The 23080-nt window shown below is 41.3% G+C and overlaps 1 protein-coding gene across 4 annotated transcripts in view; it reads right to left on the reverse strand.

Moving 5' to 3' along the window:
* Positions 1-7637: 7637 nt before the first annotated feature.
* The window catches only part of safb2 (scaffold attachment factor B2), a 48646-nt gene continuing 33203 nt past the window's right edge, over positions 7638-23080 (reverse strand). For 2 of the 4 annotated variants that reach the window (XM_033046749.1, XM_033046746.1), the window contains 5 exons: positions 22324-22357; positions 21121-21278; positions 19718-19830; positions 13741-13807; positions 7638-8038 (listed from right to left, as the gene is read on the reverse strand). In XM_033046749.1, the coding sequence (XP_032902640.1) occupies positions 7876-8038; positions 13741-13807; positions 19718-19830; positions 21121-21278; positions 22324-22357 (535 nt within the window). In that variant the 3' untranslated portion in view covers positions 7638-7875. Of the gene's footprint in view, positions 8039-13740; positions 13808-18326; positions 18421-19717; positions 19831-21120; positions 21279-22323; positions 22358-23080 lie in introns of all 4 variants that reach the window. The other 2 variants (XM_033046747.1, XM_033046748.1) reach the window with 2 other exon arrangements.

A 23080-nucleotide genomic window follows, 5' to 3' on the forward strand; every position in this document is an offset into this window, starting at 1 on the left:
AATAGGCGACGTTTCGGGTCGAGACCCTTCTTCATACTGATGTTGGGGAGGGGGGAGAGGGGTGGGCAGGCGGGACAAAGAAAGGAAGGCGGAGACTGTGAGAGAGCTGGAAAGGGGAGGGGAAGGAGGGAGAAAGCAAGGACTACCTGAAATTGGAGGTCAATGTTCATTCCGCTGGGGTGTAAACTACCCATGTGAAATATGAGGTGCTGCTCCTCCAATTTGTGGTGGGACTCAACTCTGGGCATGGAGGAGGCCCAGGACAGAAAGGTCGGATTCGGAATGGGAGGGGGAGCTACCGGGAGATCAGGTTGGTTATTGCGAACTGAGATGAGGTGTTGGGCGAAGAGATTGCCAAGCCTGCGCTTGGTCTCACCAATGTAGAGCAGTTGACACCTGGAACAGCAGATGCAATAGATAGGTTGGAGGATGTGCAGGTGAACCTCTGCCTCACCTGGAACAACAGTGATAATTTGATCTCAAATTTTGTAGTCGTAAGGTTTTGTATCATTTTTATCCAAACTCAACTATACATTGATTTTATATTGACATTCAGATTAAAGATTGAGAGTCCAGTGGTTATATTTACTATATGATTACACTCTCATTTGTCAATTGAATTTTAATGTACACCTCAGAACTATTCTATGGATGTATCTTAAAATTTGAGACAAACTAGCAATATTATCACCCGTTGTAACTAGTAATATATTTAGGTGTTACTAGACCAAGTGGGACCCATTGGGCCCTGTCCAACGCGCGGAAGGGGGGGGGGGGGAGGGAGAGCGTGGCGTCGACCCCGGAGACAGGCGCCCCCCCCCCCCCATAAGGAAAATAATGGGATTTATGGAGGGGGGGGGGGGAGAAGGGAGGAAATGGGAGGGGGAGCGTGGGCTGGGGGGGGGGGGGAAGAGGTGTGTGTGTGGGCAGGGGGTGGGAGGTGAAAAACAAATTAAAACCACGAGGTGCTTTAAAACCCGAGGGTTTTTTTAAATAAACGGGTCTTTCCTGTGGAATGAAATCACTACCGTGGGGGGGGGGGGGAAGGTGAAAAACGGGTTAAAACTGCGAGGTGTTTTAAAACCTGAGGTTTTTTAAAATAAACGGGATAAAAGGAAAGTCGATTTTAAATGTTACTACACCAAGTGCATGTATAGGGTGGATTCAAAGAGTCTTTTTCCTAGAGTAGGGGACTCAAGCACCCGAGGCCATAGGGTTCAAGGTGAGACGGGAAAGATTTAATAGGAGCCTGAGGAGCAACCTTTTCACATAGAGTAAGGTAGATGTATGGAGCGAGCTGCCGAATGAGTTGAGGCAGATACAATAACACTATTTAAAAGATATTTGGAAAGTTATATCGTTAGGAAAGGTTTAGAGGGATGTGGGCCAAATGGCCAAATGGGTCGAGCTTCGATGAGGCATCTTGATCAGCATGGACATGTTGGGCCGAAGAATCTATTCTGTGCTGTATTGCTCTGACAAGGAAAGCTGAATATAGTAGTTTATAGGATGTCTTGTTTTCCCAGATTTCTCATGGTACAATTCTGTAAATAGATTGGAAGATGACAAGGAACTGAAAGAAAATTAGAAAGAATGTGAATAAAGCAAGAAAACTTGAACAGAGAAATCTCTTGGTATTTTGACAGCATTGTCCTTGGATCTTCATTTAGTATGGCAGCCAGTGATGTGGAATAAATTCAAAATTTATTTTGTATGTCGTTTCTGTTTTTTCTTGAACATGGTTTTGAAGGAACATAATAAACTCAATATTCATAAAAATGCTGTATAAAGGTTGCAAGATTTTGTGCTGGAGTCAACAGCAAATACTCAGCTCCAGTATAGTGCATTTTTCTAAGCAGTTAACTGTTGACCAGAATGTATTTTAGTTGTTGAGTTAATTTTGAGCAGTGAATATTACAGTAGTTACCAAGTGAAAAGATACATTCCTATTATGACAATCTGTGTGGTTACAAAATCATTGATAGTTTAAAATAAGCCCATTTGGTCTTTGAATGAATAGCTAGAATATTACTTATGTACAGTATGTATTTTTTATCAAACATCCAAAATGATCAAACAAGATCCGACAATACTATGCTTGTTATTTTTGCAGAAATCCAAAGAATGTTGCTTTTGTCATTGTGAGCAGACACCAGTTCACACTTTCACATATATTATAGCAAAAACGTTAAAAGACATTACAAATTTATGCATTAGTTCAAAAGAGGTGAGATTATAATTTGAAACTGAATTACTATTGGGGGAGAGAATTTTTGTTGTTGATCTCATTGCTCTCTTTTTTAATATGATTTGATAGTTGGTGGACTTTAACTGTGGAAGGAATTGTGCACTGAAAAGATAAAGCAGCAGCAACCCATGTTCACTCTTAACCCCACCTATACAATTGATTGAACATTTATATTTGGTGGTTAAATCATATTGGAATGTAATTGAGTTATTATAAAGTGTGTTTTTCTCACAATTGGTTGCAGTTCAAATTTGCTTTATTATTATGTGCAGACTTGAATGGGAACAACAAGATGGACGCAAGGATTGGGGGGGGATGGGCGGCGAGGGCAGGAATTGATTTACTCTGCAAGAACTGAGGGCGAGTGATATCCTGAGAGAATTGATATTGATGTTGCTTAAATATTTGTATCCCTTGATTTTAAATAATTTTTGATTTAAATGTATTTCTTGACAGTCCTCTGGGAGTTTTGTCAAAAATGTGTTTATTTTCTTATGATTAGATATAGTGGTTTTGCTGAAAAGTATTTCCGTTCTTTAAATTTTAAGAATTGATATTGAAAAATGTTAGTCGTTAATAAAATGTTTGTGTTCAAGTTCATAATTCTGTTGGCCAATTCATTTGAGTCTGAAGCAGTCGAAACCCGAAACGTCACCCATTCCTTCTTTCCAGAGATGCTGCCTGTCTCGTTGAGTTACTCCAGCGTTTATGTCAATCTTTGGTGTAAACCAGCATCTGCAGTTCCTTTCTACACAAATGGTATAGTGGCATGTTTGGTTTCCTTGCCTGAAAATAATTTTCCAGAGTGTTGTGTCAATTCGTCAACATACTTCCTGGGATGGCCACATTGTAGATCTGCAATAGAAAAGATTGAGTAGATTCTCTGACGTTTCAAAGAATTTTGTACAGTAAGGGAGAATGTTTTCCCTTGCAGCCACATTTGGAATTAGCCAAGTTTGTCATATGTGCACACATGATGAGTCAAAGGGCGTGGCCATTTCAGACTGAGATGAAGGAAAATTGCTTCCCTGTAAGGAGAGTAATCAACCTACTGTACCTGTCTCAGCCCAGTTCTGGGGGGGGGGGCTGAGAGCAGTGTAGCATTGCACATGCTCCAGGAGACCAGGAAACACACCTGACTTACTCCAGATCTGGGAGTAGCACAGTGCCCGACAGCAAAAGAATTTGAGTATAGGAGCAGGGAGGTTCTGCTGCAGTTGTACAGGGTCTTGGTGAGACCACACCTAATAATAATATCTTTTATTGTCATTGCACATCAGTGCAACGAGATTTAGTATGCAGCTTCCAACCGATGTAAAAGAAAAGTAAAATAAATAAATAAGCTGTGTGACGTGACCATCCAAGGGAGACAGTCCAGGGGGGATGGGGGGGCACTCAGCAGGGCCGGTTCAGAGCCGCTATAGCTCTGGGAATAAAGCTGTTTCTGAGTCTGGAGGTTCGGGCGTAGAAGGCCTTATAACGTCTGCCGGAGGGAAGTAGTTCGAACAGTCCGTTACAAGGGTGTGAGGAGTCTTTATGGATGCTGACGGCCTTCCTGAGGCACCGTGTGTGGTAGATGCCCTCCAAGGCTGGTAACTGTGTCCCAATAATCCTCTGCGCTCTGTGGACGACGCGCTGAAGAGCTCTCCTCTCCGCCTCCGTGCAGCTGAGATACCACACAGAGATGCTATACGTTAATATGCTCTCTGTGGTGCATCGGTAGAAGGTTGTCAGCAGCTGTTGGGGCAGACCAGTCTTTTTTAATGTCCTCAGGAAGAACAGTCGTTGCTGTGCCTTCTTGACCAGCGCAGCGGTGTTGGTGGACCATGTGAGGTCCTCTGAAATGTGAGTGCCCAGAAACTTAAAGCTGGACACTCTCTCCACACTTTCCCCGTAAATGGAGATTGGGGCGTATTCTCCATTATGGGACCTCCTGAAGTCAATAATCAGCTCCTTGGTCTTGGAGGTGTTTAGTGACAAGTTGTTACGTGCGCACCAGTCCGCCAGGTTCTGCACCTCCGCTCTGTATTTTGTTTCATCACCGTTGGTGATCAGCCCAATCACGGTTGTGTCGTCTGCAAACTTCACAATGGTGTTGGTGTCGAATGCAGGAACACAGTCGTGAGTGAAGAGGGAGTAGAGCATGGGGCTTAGTACACAGCCCTGTGGTGTGCCGGTGCTCAGGGTGATAGTGGAGGACAGGTGCGGGCTCAGTCTCACTGCTGGATTTGATGTGGGAGTGGAATAGCCTTTCGAAGCAGTTCATTGGGATTGGAGTTAGGGCAACCGGGCGGTAGTCATTCAGGTTGGTGACTTTAGACTTTTTCGGCACCGGCACTATGGTGGCTGTTTTCAGGCACTTGGGGACCGTTGCCAGAGATAGAGACAGATTAAAGATTCTCGCGAATACCTCCGCCAGCTATACAGCACAGTCCTTTAGTACCCTTCCCTGGACTCCATCCGGGCCTGCAGCCTTGCATGGATTGATCCTACGCAGAGCGCACTGTACCTCCTGAGTGCTCAGTGTTAAGGCCTGTCCCTCCGCCATGGCCGGGGTTATTCCACTCCTGGTGGTGTTGCCAGTTTCGAAGCGGGCAAAGAAGGTGTTTAGTTAGTGGGCCAGTGTGATATCACCGTGGGGGCAGGCGGGGCTGCTCTTGTAGTCAGTGATGTCCCCGACACCCTGCCACATGCTTCTGGTGTCCGCAGTATTGAAGTGGTCTTCCACCCTTTGCCTGTGGATGTCCTTGGCCTTTTTTATGCCTTTGTTCAGGTTCGACCTGGCTCCACTGTAGGCAGAAATATCCCTGGATTTGAAGGCATTGTTGCGTGCCCTTAGCAGATTCTGAACCGCCTTGTTCATCCAGGGTTTCCGGTTTGGGAACATCTTTATTTGCTTGTCCACTGTGACAGTCTCCACACAGCAGTTGATGTAGGAGAGCACAGTGGATGTGTACTCCTCCAAGTCTACCTCTGTACCACTGGTTGCCTGTTGTGCAAACAGGTCCCAGTCGGTGCGATCAAAGCAGTCCTGGAGTTGTAGGGTGGCGTCCTCGGGCCACCTGGAGTATTGCGTACAGTTTTGGTCTCCAAATCTGAGGAAGGACATTATTGCCATAGAGGGAGTGCAGAGAAGGTTCACCAATCTGATTCCTGGGATGTCAGGACTGTCTTATGAAGAAAGACTGGATGTACTCGCTAGAATTTAGGAGATTGAGGGGGGATCTTATAGAAACTCACAAAATTCTTAAGGGATTGGACAGGCTAGATGCAGGAAGATTGTTCCCGATGTTGGGGAAGTCCAGGACAAGGGGGTCACAGCTTAAGGATAGAGGGAAAATCCTTTAGAACCGAGATGAGAAAAACATTTTTCACGCAGTGGTGAATCTCTGGAACTCTCTGCCACAGAAGGTAGTTGAGGCCAGTTCATTGGCTATATTTAAGAGGGAGTTAGATGTGGCCCTTGTGGCTAGAGGGATCAGGGGTATGGAGAGAAGGCAGGTACGAGATACTGAGTTGGATGATCAGCCATGATCATATTGAATGGCTCGAAGGGCTGAATAGCCTACTCCTGCACCTATTTATGTTTCTATACTCCAGGAGGCCAACTTACCAACTTGGATCAGAAATTGTTAGAGCATAATAATAATAATAGAGAACAGGCCTGATTGTCCCAGGGGAGATTGGAAGCAATACCCAAGCTCCAAAACAATACAAGAGTTTGAAAAAACTGGGTATGCTGGCACAGGACAATTAGCAGCAACAGCAGCTTTGAACTTAAAAACCATAAACTATTAGTGTAAAATATCCACAGCATGGAAAACACTGCAATGCGTTGCCATCTTAGAATACCAAGCCATGGCTGATGTGACATTTATGCAAGAATGCAGCTATCACATTTCCAACGAGCAGAAATGGTCAGTGATGGCCCCATGACCCATTAATACGGTTGTGACGGCACAGGGTAGCAACTTTGCCATCTCTGAATTTGAAGAGGTATTCAATGGGTATTTACTTATAGATGTAATTCAAAGAAACACCCTGCTCTGCCTGATCAATGCATACACTTCACCAGTGCAGGATGAGTGGCTAGCTGTGTTCCAATAGCCCCCAACACGGCTGGTGAATTCCTGGACAATTGTTCTGGCTGGTGACTTTAATTGAATCATTGACGTGACTGGACAATATAGCAAAACCCACAGCAAATTAGACTCCAGACTCTGATGGTAACAGTTAAGAGAAACTATTCCACCCTGCAGATGGAGAACAGCAGCACCTTGTTGAGAGCAGAGGACTCAGCTAGCTCCAAAATAGACTTTCTCCAGGTCCAAGGCAGGCAGCCAGTCACTGATTTCACAGAAGTGTTGTTCTCTGACCATCTCCTTGAAACAAATTGTCACCTACAATGAAGACTAGAGGGCAGGGGTGACATGGGAATGGTACATCAAGCTGCAGAAAACATTTGAGATGAAAAATACATACTTGAGAATTGTGACGCCCCCATGGGCAATTCATGTACGTCGAGGACCTTTATCCAAACCGATATTCAGATGCCAAAAGTGTCAAATATTTATCAGCTCTAGAAACACTTTCAGAATCTACTATTTTTACAGTCAAAAGAAGGTGGCGTGAGGGAGGAAACTAAGAGCTGACGAGCATACACAACTCTAAGCAGGCAGCTCTGATAGAATCTCTGCTTCTATGGATGGTGGTAATCAGTATGAGGGGGTGGCTGGAGTCATCAGGGTTCTGGCCAGTTGTTTTCTGAGCTCAACAGGTGCTATCTTGATTGTCATTCATTACATTGGCTTTCATCTACATTCTGGAATGGAAGGTAGTAAGCAGTACGCCACTATTTAAGGATGAGAGAAAACAAAGAAAAATGGAAATGTTGGAATCTTAAGAGGTAGCAAAGCATTTTGAAAATAACTAGTCAGCATAAACTTGTGAAAGGATAATGTTTTAATAATTTGTTTTTGAAGTGGTGTCTATAATAGATTAGGACAAGCCAGGCAGTTGATAAGGTGCCACAAGATTATGAGAGCTAATATGCTGATGCTGCAAAGCTCAGTCATTGAGTGAACCTCAGGAGGATAGAGACAGGTCAAGTCAACAGATAAGACAGTAGGTGGAAAGATCAAAAATGATAAATGCCCAATGTATTTTCTCAATGGAAGCCTGGGCTCTGCCTCTCCAAACATATGGCAATAACCTTTAAAAGGTAACAACATTGGGATCCAGATGGAAGAGGATTTGAAAGTGTAAGCAAAGACATTTCTTTAAATAGTGTACTTTATCAGAACTGTCAGCACACATTCATAGTAGCACATGATCAGGCAGGCAAGACTCAAATTGGCATCTATCTTTGAAATGATACTCAAGCTCAAAATGATACTCAAAGTCGGTTTTAAACTTTTATTTATGGAAAATTGAAGCGACTCTTCAGTAGAGCCTAATTTCAATACAAGTACTTTAACAATAAAGTAACCATGAAATGATCAGTAATTCCAAAACAATTCTGGTTTCAGAGGCAGTAAACAAAAATACACAAGAATATGGTACTGTGATTAGCACTATGCACCACTAAAGATTTCCTTTACATTAAAATCCATTGAAAGAAACAAGATCTAGTAGCGACGCTGAAAACGGGGATCATTGGACGGTCTCTGCACTCGGTCTTGGTCACTAAAGCTGCCTGTTCCTTGCATGCCACCTCCTGACACTATCTGGACTGTGCGGTTCATCGGTTGAACACCCTGCTGGTTGCCCCCTTGCACAAATCCTCCATGCCTGGGGGATAAAAGATATATGTCTCTTCATTCAAGCTTAATTCATGCTGGACAAGAAACAAATACAGACATGCCAGAGCAGGTCCACAAAGATAGTGTTGTGGTCCAAGTTAGATCTCTGTAGATGCATCACATCTATAGATAGCAGAACTCAAGAGACTGGTTTACGAACCTCAAATCGAAAAAACTACAAAGATCTGAGATAAGAATGAAATCTCACCAAATCTCTTCCCATTAACTTCATGCCAGAATACTGTATCAATATGCACAGGACGCAGATTAAAAAAATGTAAATTTAACATATTGATGTGCATTTTTCTCGAATCCCCGCACTTGTGTCCAATCTTTTTATTTATTAAAAATTTTTTTTTTTTAAGGTCAATGATTGTTGTATTCTTGTATTGTATTCAAATTTATTGTCATTGTCTCAGTTAGAGACAACGAAATGAATTTCCCTTACAGGCAGTATCATAAAAATAAAAATAAATAAATAATAATAATAAATAATAAAACATATTAAAAATAAAATAGAATTTAAAAAAAATTGTAAGACTGGTCCACATTTTTCTTCCTTGATGAACATACTGCAACACCAAATAGCATTTAACATAATGAGCAGTTTATGAACTTAATATTACTGTATGGAAATAGAAAACCAGTGAGTTTTGTACAATATTAATTAGCAAATACAACATTTCGCTCAACCGACGTTATCCTACCAACCAGCAGTGACCTTTATCTTCTGTGTTTGCCCCAATTGCCCCATTTCTATAACCATGCTTATCCTTTCTTCCAATTCTTAAATATTGATCTGCCATGATTTAACACAACCTGACGATTTCCCCCACTTTATATTCTGCATCTCTTTTCCTTAAGAAGCAGAAACCGGTCTCTATATACACAGAGTGTCAAAAGTTCCATCAAAAGATTTTATATATTTGAGAAAAAGTAATTTTTAGGTTTCTTCTACTGTATTGTTTCATAACTATCAGGCCAACCAACTCCTGGTCTTGCAATCTCCTTACCGATAAAAATATTACACCACAGATATAACGTGACTGATGAATTAGGGAATAATATCTGTATTATGTGGGATAAATTAGTTATAACACTATTTCAATCGAGATCTAGAAAACCACCTAAGTTACTGAAAAATAGAAATAACTGTTACTTAACCAAGCAGATGGCTACTGATATTTCATTAAACAATGTAAACATGTAGTCATCAGTGCTTTTAGCTTATACAGGTGCACAACCTTTTATCCGGAGTTCCGGGAACCAAAAAGCTCCGAAAACCGGACATTTTTTCCAGGATGTCGTCTGCACACCAAAGCTCGCGTTTGGCGCCAAACTTGACCCGAAACGACCCACGGTCAACCCAGGTCTGTACTACTGTAGCGGCTGCCTCCTCCTCAGAGACCGGGGAGACACTTAAACTTCTGTAAATCATTGCTTAAATGTTAGTCAGTTAGTTTGGAGGGCTTTTATGTGAAAGGGGGGGGGGGGGGGGTGAAGGGGGAAACTTTAATTCTTAGTCCCCTACCTGGTCGGAGAGGCGGGGAGCGGGCAATGCCTTAACGGGTCACCGTGCAGTAAGCTCCAGAGCGCTGTGGCCACCGACTCCCAACATCGCGGAGCTGGGGTTGCGGGCGTCCGGCCGCAGGCGGTGCCGGTTGTAGCTCCGACCCCGGCAACTCTACCCTTGGCTGCGCGGCGCTCCAAATCAGCGCGGCCCGCGCACGCCCGCAATGTTGTGTGTCGGCGGCCACAGCGCTCCGGAGCTTACTGCATGGCGATCCGGTAAGGCATTGCCCGCTCCCCGCCTCTCCGACCAGGTAGGGGACTAAGAATTAAAGTTTCCTCCTTCACCCCCCCCCCCCTTCACATAAAAGCCCTCCAAACTAACTGACTAACATTTAAGCAATGATTTACAGATGTTTAGTGTCTCCCCGGTCTCCGGGGAGGAGGCAGCCGCTACAGTAGTACAGACCTGGGTTGACCGTGGGTCGTTTCGGGTCAAGTTTGGCACCAAACGCGAGCTTTGGTGTGCAGACGACATCCTGGGAAAAATGTCCGATTTTCGGAGCTTTTCGGTTTCCGGAACTCCGGATAAAAGGTTGTGCCCCTGTATTGTGTTGTAGCAGAACTACCGGCACCATCTCAACAATTTAAACCCATTTTAACGCAGCTTTCTTTGGTTTAAATTATTTCGGAAATATATTTTAATACTATAGTTAGATGATATTCGAACAACAGATATGCACACTTTCATGGTTTCAAAACAAAATTGCACGGTAACCTCAATCCAGCCACTCTAAAGAACTACACTCAATTTCTCCATTGTATCTTTTTAAAATCAAGTTTTTAAATAATCCATTTATTGAATCCTGATGAGCACACATATAACCTGCTTGATCATTTACTGGTTTCCTTTTATTGCTTTAAAGTCCAAGATATTTTAAAGCACATGTGCGATTAGACACATCTTTCCTAGTAAATGAGGTAAAACTGAATGGGCAACGGCAGTGACATCATTCACTAATGCCAGCAGCAATGAAGACGATACTGACCTCCATTCTGCATGTTTACATCAGTCATAAGCTATTCCGAGAATGCCAACTGAACTTAGCAGCTCAGGTAAATTGAGAAGGATTGGGATCAACCTTTTCACAAAAATAGTTCATTATCAAGTGCTTTAATTTTAATTTACTTCTCACCAAATAACCTTCATTTAAAAACAGTCATATTCAGTTGCAAGAAGCTGGTTTCATCCATCATTGCTGAAACTATTCAAGCAGAAGTTAAAATAAAAGTACATTAGGCAAATAGTAAGCTAAATGAAAAATTTGGCTATGATTTTGAGTAAATCTTTTGTACGAAAGGTGGCTAAGGGGACCAGGGATAATTCATGTTCCCATGTCAATATTTCTTTCAGAAATGTAATATGACATGAATTAGTTCATTGTATTTCTCCTACAAATACAAACTGATATATTGGACATTTCACTGACTACAGAACAGCAGGAAACTAGTCTTATTAAATTGCTTAATCGATAATAAAAATTCACAAAGATTGTAAGTTTAATTTGGAAAGTATTTAATTCTAGAAACTAGATGTACGCAGTGGATGCAAGAAATGATGGAAAACAGCATAAGCTGTAAAAACACATGGGCGATTTTTGATGGAGTTCAACAAGGTCCAATTTAAAAGCATTTGGGCAATTGGGAATAAACTGAAATATGATCACTATTTATTTTCACAGCTTGTGGGTAATTTTGGGGTGTTTAGTAATGGAGCTTACCAACTCAATTCATTAAACGTGTATGGTAACATCAAGAAGTGCAAAGCCCAGTTATAATTACAGTGCCCTCCATAATGTTTGGGACAAAGACCCGTCATTTATTTATTTGCCTCTGTACTCCACAATTTGAGATTTGTAATATTTTTTAAAAAATCACATGTGGTTAAAGTGCATTGTCAGATTTTAATTAAGGCCATTTTTATACATTTTGGTTTCACCATGGAGAAATTAGTTGTGTACATACATAGCTCCCCCCATTTCAGGGGACCATAATGTTTGGGACACGTGGCTTCACAGGTGTCTGTAATTGCTCAGGTGTGTTTAAATGCCTTCTTAATGTAGGTATAAGAGAGCTCTCAGCACGTAGCCTTTCATCCAGTCTTTCCATCACCTTTAGAAACTTTTATTGCTGTTTATCAACATGAGGACTAAAGTTGTGCCAATGAAAGTCAAAGAAGCCAGTATGAGACTGAGAAACAAGAATAAAACTCTTAGAGACATCAGTCAAACCTTAGGCTTACCAAAATCAACTATTTGGAACATCGTTAAGAAGAAAGAGCACTGGTGAGCTTACTAATCGCAAAGGATTCATTGAGCAGGCCAAGAAAGACCTCCACAGCTGATGACAGAAGAATTCTCTCTATAATGAAGAAAAAAACCCAAACACCTGTCCGACAGACCAGAAACACGCTTCAGGAGTGGATTTGTCAATGACCACTGCCCGCAGGAGACTTCATGAACAGAAATACAGAGGCTACACTGCAAGATGCAAACCACTGGTTAGCCGCAAAAATAGGATGGCCAGGTTAGTTTGCCACAAAGTACTTAAAAGAGCAACCATAGTTCTGGAAAAAAGGTCTTGTGGACAGATGAGATGAAGATTAACTTATATCAGAGTGATGGCAAGAGCAAAGTATGGAGGAGAGAAGGAACTGCCCAAGATCCAAAGCATACCACCTCATCTGTGAAACACGGTGGTGGGGGTGTTATGGCCTGGGCATGTATGGCTGCTGAAGGTACTGGCTCACTTATCTTCATTGATGAATCAACTGCTGATGGTAGTAGCATAATGAATTCTGAAGTGTATAGACACATCCTATCTGCTCAAGTTCAAGCAAATGCCTCGAAACTCATTGGCTGGCGGTTCATTCTACAGCAAGCCAATGATCCCAAACATACTTCGAAAGCAACAAAGGAGTTTTTAAAAAGCTAAAAAATGGTCAATTCTTGAGTGGCCAAATCAATCACCTGATCTGAACCCAATTGCGCATGCCTTTTATATGCTGAAGAGAAAACTGAAGGGGACTAGTCCCCAAAACAAGCATAAGCTAAATATGGCTGCAATACAGGCCAGGCAGAGCATCACCAGAGAAGATACCCAGCAACTGGTGATGTCCATGAATCGCAGACTTCAAGCAGTCATAGCATGCGAAGGAAATGCAACAAAATACTAAACATGACTACTTTCATTTACATGACATTGCTGTGTCCCAAACTTTATGGTGCCCTGAAATGGGTGTGTGGGGGGGGGGGGGGGAAACTATGTATAAAAACAGCTGTAATTTCTACATGGTGAAACCAAAATGTATAAAAATGGCCTTTATTAAAATCTGGCAATGTGCACTTTAACAACATGTGATTTTTTTTCTATTACAAATCTCAAATTGTGGAGTACAGAGGCAAATAAATGATGGGTTTTTGTCGAAAAAAACATTATGGCACTGTAGATCTATGGAACAGCACCACCGATATCAAGTCAGCAACATCAACTTTACATTTTAGCGACTCAAAACCAATACCAGGGAACAATGTGGTGCTTCCAGTTCAAAATAAAACATGCATTAGTCTCACCTCCAATTTTTGTAATAACCTCAGTATATTCCAAATGTGTCTTAATCCCCACCCGTCAGCAGTATTTCCAGGGCACAATAAAACATCGATTTGGTGCAAAACAAAGGAGGAAGATGACTGAACTTTATTGCCTTCCATCACAGTGAAGAATGCTGATGTTTATGTTAAATTATATTGTGTGTTGTGTTCTTTTCACTTGTATGGCAACTTAATACATCACTGTACCTTAATTGGTGCATGTGACAATAAATGTGGACGAACTTGATTATACCCTAGACTGTGTAGCTGACCCACTGAGGTATTTCTCTCCCCCCACCCCTTCAACCTTTCCATGAGACACTGTAAAGAAAGGCCGCTTTCATTCTATAAAATTGAGTTGGTTTCATAGTCAGATCCCAGTGAACAAATATAAATTACAAGGCCAATGCCACTAACAATTTATAAGCAAATACAGCTCATCTAAATCATATCTGTGCTCAGCTAGATTCAGCAGCAGCCAAAATCTCCAAAACTAACAGCTTCTCGCTTAATAAAGCATGTCTCCTCTTACCCCGATATTCCTCCTTGCTGCATCATATGAGCTTGTCCAGACTGGGCAGGTATGCCCCTATCACCTCCTACAATGGCAGAATACTGGGTTATTCTCCACAAGAGGTAGCCTTACATCAACCATGAGTAATAATCTTTATGAGAGATTCAACAAATTTCAGCTCAAATGTAGTCCCTACAGTGGCTTATTAATTCATTCTTTTGGATGCAGGTATCACCGGTAAGTGCAGCAATGACTGCCCATCATTACCTTAGAAAAACAGACAAGTCCTTGAAGTAATGCAGAGGATCTGATGAAGGTAAAGATGCAGTGAAGACATTCCAGGATTCAAGCCTAATAAAGGGCCGGCCAATGATATATATTTCTAGTCAGAAATAGGTGCAACTGAGAGAAACCTGCAGGAGGTGGTGTTTCCATGCAGTTGCTGTTCTGGTCCTTAATGGTTGCAGACATCATGAGACTAGGAACCGGACAGATTAGCTACACCACATTTTGTAGATGGCAGCGTGATGGTGAAATGCTAAGGGTAGTAAAAAGAAATAAATCAAGACTGCTTTGTTCTGATGAGTCCGAAGGAGGATCCCAACTCAAAACATTGCCCATCCATGTCCTTCAGTGATGCTGCCTGAGCCGCTGAATTACTCCAGCACTTTGCGTCTTTTTTTGCTTTGTTCTAGTTGACGTCAAGCTTGAGTGCCATGCAATTGGAGTCGATTGTTTCTGACTTGTGCCTTGGAAGTCTGAAAGTTTCCAGTGAGACAAACATCAGAAAATACCAAGCCCCTTCCCTGCTTGTGACTAGGACATGCAACAAACATTCTGCCAGACAATCAGCTAGTCGCATAGCAACAGTGTATGGAAAGGAATGGTCATTGTTTTGGGACAGAGTGGAGAGGGAAGTCAGCCAGTATAGAGGGAGTAGTGGTGAAGCAAAAACAACCAGGGAGGGCTTAAGAATGATGGGCATTTGTAGGGAGGGGGAGCAGTGGAATTTGGAGGCAGAGGTAGATGGATGATGGATAGAGGTAGACACGAGATAAATAAAAGGCAGATGGAGCCAGGTGAGCGTGGGTGGTGGAGGCAACTGCAGGAAGGTGATAAGCAGGAACATTATGTGGCTGAGTCAGTTGAATTACAAGTGACCCCAGGAATATTGGGAGTGGAAAATATGGTGACAAAAATGTCATGGATGGATGCCTAGACTAGCTGCTGATCGTAATTGTCCACAATTTTACACAATGATTTTCCAATCAGACCATTCCTGAATGTAGTCTAGATCTTGGTATATGCTTTATGTGCAGAAGAGTTTGGAATAGAATTGAATGGTGCAAGCAGTAAAAAAGGAAGGTCATTGATAAAGCAGCCCAAAATGGTTTGGGCTGGAACGATCAGTCTCCATCAACGACGACAACCATCTTGCATTGCCCACAACACAATGGAGTATTTTACCCCAATAACCACCGACTTCAGTTTTACCGTGACTATTTGACACCAGTCAAATTAGTCTTTGTGTTGTGAGCACACACACACACACACTCTCTCTCTCTGGAACTAATTTCTTTGGTCCATGTTTGGACCAAAACTAATAAGGTCTGGGCATTTCGTTTGGACCTCAAGGGGTCCAAATGACAATAAATTGAATTGTATTGTAATTGTATTGTGTTAGATGACTCTGCAGAAAGGCATGTAGGTTTTTGTTGAGATGATGCTTAATAGAACTGTCCAGGAACCTTTCAAACATGATACACCCAGATCATTTTCCACATTGTTAATTAGATGCCAATGCTGTAACTATGCAAGAACATCTTGGTTGGACGTATTACTGCATCTGAAGCACATGATTTCAGTGTTGTCATCAAGATTTTGTCTGATTCTGTAACTTAGCCGTGTTTAGCCATTTATTTCCATCACATGGAGTGAATGAACTGAAGATCAACTTCTGTGCCAGTGGGGATCGCAGGAAGAAGCCAGGATGCATCATCCTCTCCAAACATTCGGTTGAATGGTGTTGCAAAAAAAAAAAAATCAAACAAAATCACTGCATTTGTTTGCATCCAAGGTAGTTCTTCTATAACATATGCTTCCATAAACCAATTGGATAAAGCACGAAAGATGAATTAGGGCACAATATTCGTATTTCATGGGCTGAATTAGTTATAACTCGACCACAGGAGATGAAAAAGTTACTTTGGAAATTGATAGCAAAATGGTGTCTTAGAAAAAGAATCCCATTCCCCAGAGTAATCAGACACCATTGTTTATTATGAGCCACAAGAGACCATTTAAGACTTGCTTTGGAAACTAATAAGCAATTGCTTTTGACATTTGTGCCAATCCACACTAAATAGTGCAACATAAAACCTTTTGCATTTGAAGTTTGCACTAACAACTTTTAAAAACACCTTTATTTATTAAAAAACCGGCAGGGAAAGTATTCCGACTCTAGAAACTGTAGCCCCATACCCCGTTTATCCCATTGACAATTGTTTCTAATAACACGATTTTCTACATCGTAGATTTCCGAGGAACACCATTGTTATAGGAGAACTACCTATGCATTATTTCCGAGGAAAACGCTCAACAGATGGGCAGAAATAGAAACAAAGCCTCATCTCAAAAAGGGGCAGAGAGAGAGACAGAGAGAGAGACAGAGAGAGAGAGAGACAGAGAGAGAGAGAGAGAGAGAGAGAGAGAGAGAGAGAGAGAGAGAGAGAGAGAGAGAGAGACAGAGAGAGACAGAGAGAGACAGAGAGAGACAGAGAGAGAGAGAGAGAGAGAGAGAGACAGACAGAGAGATAGAGGGAGGATGAAGAAGAGGGGGAGAGCTGGGGGATGAGTGAGAATGGAGGATAAGGGTTGGAAGAGGGATGGTAAGTTAATGTAGGGGAGGAGGGGGGGGGGAGAGGGAGGAGGGGGGAAGAGGGATAGAAACATAGAAATTAGGTGCAGGAGTAGGCCATTCGAGCCTGCAACGCCATTCAATATGATCATGGCTGATCATCCAACTCAGTATCCCGTACCTGCCTTCTCTCCATACCCTCTGATCCCCTTAGCCACAAGGGCCACATCTAACTCCCTCTTAAATATAGCCAATGAACTGGCCTCGACTACCCTCTGTGGCAGAGAGTTCCAGAGATTCACCACTCTCTGTGTGAAAAAAGTTCTTCTCATCTCGGTTTTAAAGGATTTCCCCCTTATCCTTAAGCTGTGACCCCTTGTCCTGGACTTCCCCAACATCGGGAGCAATCTTCCTGCATCTAGCCTGTCCAACCCCTTAAGAATTTTATAAGTTTCTATAAGATCCCCTCTCAATCTCCTAAATTCTAGAGAGTATAAACCAAGTCTATCCAGTCTTTCTTCATAAGACAGTCCTGACATCCCAGGAATCAGTCTGGTGAACCTTCTCTGCACTCCCTCTATGGCAATAATGTCCTTCCTCAGATTTGGAGACCAAAACTGTACGCAATACTCCAGGTGTGGTCTCACCAAGACCCTGTACAACTGCAGTAGAACCTCCCTGCTCCTATACTCAAATCCTTTTGCTATGAAAGCTAACATACCATTCGCTTTCTTCACTGCCTGCTGCACCTGCATGCCTACTTTCAATGACTGGTGTACCATGACCATATTGTATTGGGGGAATATTGTATTGGGGGAACGGGGCCCAACGGGTCCCACTTGGTTTAGTACATATATTACTATAACTCTCATCTTGTCTGTGACATGTGTGTGCCTGCCTGAGTGTGTTGTGATCCCAGAGGAGGAAGAGGAGCAGCACCCAGGGCAAGGTAGGCCTCCGCCTCCGCACAGTTGGCTGCGTGGATGAGTGATGGAATATTGCGTTGGGGGAATGGGTGAGTGGTGGAATATTGCACTGGGTTGGGGGACCAGCCCTCCCGGGGGGGGCTATGGGTGAGCGGTGGAATATTGCTTTTGGGGACCAGGCCTCCCGTACGACAGGGACTCAACCGGGGGGGGGGGGGGTGTATATATATTTTTTAAACTCCACCAAAACGGCACACGACAGCACTACAATTTTGGCCCACCTTACAATTGTTCTGCGATGTAAACAAAACAAGTTTCATTCAGATTGATGTCTTATTTGAGAAGTTATTGACATTTAAACTTAAATTAACTTGAAACAGCGCCCCCACTTGCCGGCCGCGCCTGTGCAGTTGGGGGAGGCCCGTCTGCCGCATCACAACTGACAATGGCACCGGTGACGTTTGGTTTTCAATTTGGGTGACATTATTTGCTTGAATCTATGAGTGCATAATTAAAAAGTTGTCAAAAGTTCTCCAAGTACATGTTTGGAAACAGAAATGGTCATTTGGAAATACCTCCAAAGCCCGATGTAAAAATGTCATGTCATGACTCAGTAGGGAAGTGACCCATTAGTCTACTCCATTTGTATTCGGGTATTCACTGCCTCTTTTGTCCAAATAATTAAATTGATTTCAGAAGGACTATTGATCTAAAACATTTACAACTTCTTTCTTTTCTCTTTTATAGATGTTGCCTGACCTGCTGAACATTTCTTACATTTTCTATTAAAATGTAAAACAAATACTCTATTCTAAACATACTTTAACTTTTAAGAATTACTGATAGCAATCATCAAAATCACTTTTGTCTGTCTTTGAGGTTCCCCACCAATTGCATTTGGTAACCTAGATACAACTGCAGAGCAAAATAACCTTCAGTTAAACAAATACACAATATACTTAGCCTCAAACGCCACTAAGATATCGGACAGAGCATGTATGTTAATACCAAGGTTAGTAAACGTAAGGGATTGCATTTCCTTCAAGCTAAATAATTGTAAATTGAAATCAAACTTGGTGAAATATTAAAACTGAGAAACTGACGTCTGTAGGACTAGATTAATGTAACAGTATAATCAGCATTCAGTACATTCGTGCCACTTATAAATTGAAAATAGGGAATCATTCATTGTTTTTGCCCACATCAGTGAAGCAGGCCTATAAAAGTTGCAGGTCACTCAATGGTTTTGGGTAATATTTAATTTTGCATGGAGTACATTATGAAGAAATCATGGGTTAGATCTCACCATAAATCCAAGCCATGCTGCTGATGTGAGTAAAGAGTGATTCCACTGAGACAACCACTGGCTATTCTTCAGTTCCATTATTTCAGCAATCCTATTCACCATACTCAACAATTCAGTCCTAATATCAGTTATGCAATATCAAACTCTCTAAAAAAAAATATGTATTGCAGTATGTAGTTTGGATATACATTCAACATTTGCGTCTCGTGCTATATCTGGAAAGCAAGAGGTAAATTAAGAATAGTTAACTTTAAAATATAATTGTTCATTTACAAAATATACATTTGTGTGTAATGCTAAATTTAAAAAGATCTCGTCACCTGCAAAGAGTTGAAAAATGACACAGAAGTTTGGTAGAGATGCGGTGAGATAAAGTGGCTGGAAATGCATTCCTTCTCATAAGCTAATTATAAGATATTTTCTTTGCTATGGGCACATTTAAACGTTTACATGCCCCATAAGAGATGTATAAACATGGAGCAGTGTAATGATTGAACAAATATTTCAATGGTCCATTAAAAAAAATGCCTTTGGATTGTTAAACCTATGTAGAAACTTTGACAATTGGAGAAATTAATTTTAATTACAGGGTTTCTAAAAACCAATATTCCAATGAAAACCTATGGCTTGAGCTGCTAATCCCAGCAACATTACTTCATAAAGTAATCCATGCCAAGACCAAATTTGTATTTTACACAACCACACTTTTACACTGCCTCGTTAGCAAGTACCCTGCCATAATGTGGCTGTCAGCAACATATCTGAAGTGTTTATAGATTTTTTGGATGCAATAAACATGGAAATGCGGATCACGATTCGTTGTTTTAAATCGTAACGACTAAACTCAATTACAAGTTCAGAACCTTTAAAGCTTTTCATGCCGAGTGCATATCCCGAACAGATTACCTTGCCAACGGTCATGATCTCTTCCCATCATTCCTCCATCCATGCTTCCCTGCCAAGAGCGCTCTGGATGACTTTCTACCTTCCGCCCATGTTCACTACTCCAATCCCTATCTCTGTTGGAAATTTAAAATATGTTACTTTAAACAGACACGCAAGGTGGGTGAATGCTCAATTTATACTGCAACTAATAGACTGCAAATTTTAAGATTACCCATACCTCCATTAACTAAGTTACCTTCATAGTGAAGCATTGCTTCTTTACCTACTTCTGTCCCTATATCACCAATGTTTTCATCTCTCCTAATAACAAATACAAGTTCATCGTTAAGAGTCAATTATCTACTGTGCAACGGCGTTGCACATCAACCACAAAACTGATAGTAGGATAGAGAGAGATAAGAACAGCAACAACATTGGGGACAGATGTGTGTAAAAACTTACCCCACAGATCTAATTTAAATGTAATCGCTCTCACCGCTGGTTTTAGAATCTCCTGCTGCGGAAAAGGACAATATATGCTCCTCAATGTTTTAAATCTCTTCAGGTCACTCCTACTTTCTCATAATACTTCCTCAGTCACTCACATTCATTATACCTTCACATTTCTAAGATCACTAAGGATAATTTATTTTCAGTAAAGACTGTATTCCATAGAAAACAATTTCTTCTTAAAGTCCAGAAAAAAAAGGCGGTATGAAATTAAATTCAGAGGTAGGCTATTCCAGTATATTTCTCCGCACAAAGCATAGTGGAAACCTTGAACTTGTTTTCATTTGTTTGCAAATGCTAGGTTAAGTGAATTTTCAGGATCAAGAGATTGTTTTTCCAACAATCAGGGGAAAGTAGTCAAAAATAGACAATATTGCAAGGATTTAAAAATATGACGTTGAATAAACCAATTTTTTGTGATAGAAGTCGTAACCAGTTTGGACACATTTTCCTGGGCAGTGGGTTCAAAAGTCAGGGTGCACAGGGGTCAAGATTTAAAGTAATTTGTGGATTATGTTTGACACGGTTAAAGTATCAGGATGAGTGATCAAAATAAAGGATAGTGCATTATTTCTGTGAATGCTGAATATACTTAAGGTTGTGTAGGCTAATCTGCACTTACGTTGCTTTTGCTCATACATCCACCCTGAAATCCACAGGCCTGTTTCAAATGGCTGCTAATTTGATATCTAGAGTTCTTCTCCTTACTTTCTAATAATACTTCAATCAGGATGAATCATCCTGCTAATTTTTAATCCTTGCCCAATACCATCACTACTGCAGCTCCCTCTTGTTCAACTGTGATCATTGACAAGTTGTCTAAAAGGCTATTCCTTACAGCACAGTAGATCTTCACTCTTCATATCTCCATTTTTAGTACATGTATAATGTGTTCTATCCTGGCTAACACTTACCTTGATTGCTGAGGCAGTACTCCTCCTCGGTTGTCTCCCACACGTTTCATGCCAGGTCCATAGCCGCCACCACCACCAGACCCGCCCCAACTTTCTCGCTGTGACCCTGAATCACGACTGTGTCGCTCTGGTCCTCCATGTCTTCCATCAGGATATTGCTGAATGTTTTAATGCAAATAATTTATTTATTTTCCTTTAATCTGATACTTGAACATTTGAAGCTGGTGCCATAATAGAACAATAAACTAATTATTAATCAGTCTGAAGAAGAGCCTTGACCCAAAATGTCACCCATTCCTTCTCTCCGGAGATGCTGCCTGTCCTGCTGAGTTACTACGGTATTTTGTGATCTAAATCAAGCATGAATCTCTTTTATGGGAGAAAGAACAGTATACATTGGTACCACCTTATAAAGCCTTGCTTCTCAATCTCAACAAGACAAATGTCTGTTCTTTAGCGTATCTTTTTTTTTCTATAGTCACCCCCTCCTTCCTTTTAGCCCTTGTGCATTACATCACTTGTCACTCTTGTAAATTCACAGAACTAAGAAATAGTCTTCTGCCATGAAAACAACAACTTGAACTTGATTTTAATACTGTCCCACTTTATAGGTTGTACGTCATTCAGGCTAAATTTACACACCAACATTAAACTTGCCTGTGAAATCATTAAAATTGTTATTCTGCACCTTAGCTTGGAGACAATAAGGGTACTTATTTTCCAGTTCCAGCATTTAAAACCTCATAACACAATCATAATTTGCAACTCTAGGTAACAGGAACAATTTCTAAAACCAGGAACTGTTCTACCAAGGTAGACAAAAGTGCTGGAGAAACTCAGCGGGTGCGGTAGCATCTATGGTGCGAAGGAAATAGGCAACGCGGACAACTGTTCTACTGACTTTGTTTCATGTCTGAACTACTTCATTAGCCCTTTTTTGCCTTCATGATATGGGAAGATCTATAAAAGGCAGAACTGTGACAGTGTTGGACTTCAACAAAACATGAATCTGGCTTTTTTTTCTACTTTCTAAACATCACAGGTTTTCCCTTCTGCAAATAACATCACAAACATTTTGAAGACTAATGGGCCTTTCTGCGTATCAAGATCCCAGTTATACAGTAAAATTGTCTTCAAGACGAGAAAGCCACACCCCAAGGATTCTTAAGTGCATATGTCAAAACAAGCAAAGCAAAATATTACCTGTCCATCTCGATCACCAATGATGCCTCGGGAACTGTAGAGGAAAGGAACACCACAATTAAGACCACTACAAACTACTATGACTTCAGTGAACAAGTCGGAATGCTTCTGTGTCAAAATTGATAATCTTTCTGGTATTGTTGTTATTAAATGGCCCCAAAAGAAACATTAGTTATTTGGAATCCCTCATGCAACTCTCCAAACAATTTTACATTAGTTACTTTATCAGAATTCTGTAATAATGTCCATTAAGTCAAAGATTAAATGTTAAAGCAACTAATCACACATATTTGGTGTAAACAAAAGCTTTACCATATTAAGATATACAATGGAGTAGACTGGATGGGCCAAATGGTCAATTTCTCTCCTTTGACTTCTGGATACAAAGCAACTGGTCTTGAGAAGAACGTCAAAGCTTTCATTTATTTGCATAAACCTTAGTGCGGGTAATTCTGCTATAATGCAAAGAAGCCTCATTTTATAGGAAACCACAGGGGAAAAGGGCTAGAGGATTTCAGATACACAATAAGATTTCTCTGCCCCACATTATTTTCATGAATGAAAGGCTGTATGTTACATTGATTAAAAGAGGTTAATTACACAAGTGCAAGTAGAAGTGACTGCTTGCTAATTTCAATGACCACTTCTGGTGGAGTTGACAGACTGTTTTTACGAGACCGTGGTGTTTGATTACTGTAAACAGAAATCATTTTTTTGTCTCTAAATTCTATTTTTTGGCAAGACCACGTTTTTTCTG

The sequence above is a fragment of the Amblyraja radiata genome, chromosome 29, assembly GCF_010909765.2.
Source record: "Amblyraja radiata isolate CabotCenter1 chromosome 29, sAmbRad1.1.pri, whole genome shotgun sequence".
NCBI lineage: Eukaryota > Metazoa > Chordata > Chondrichthyes > Rajiformes > Rajidae > Amblyraja > Amblyraja radiata.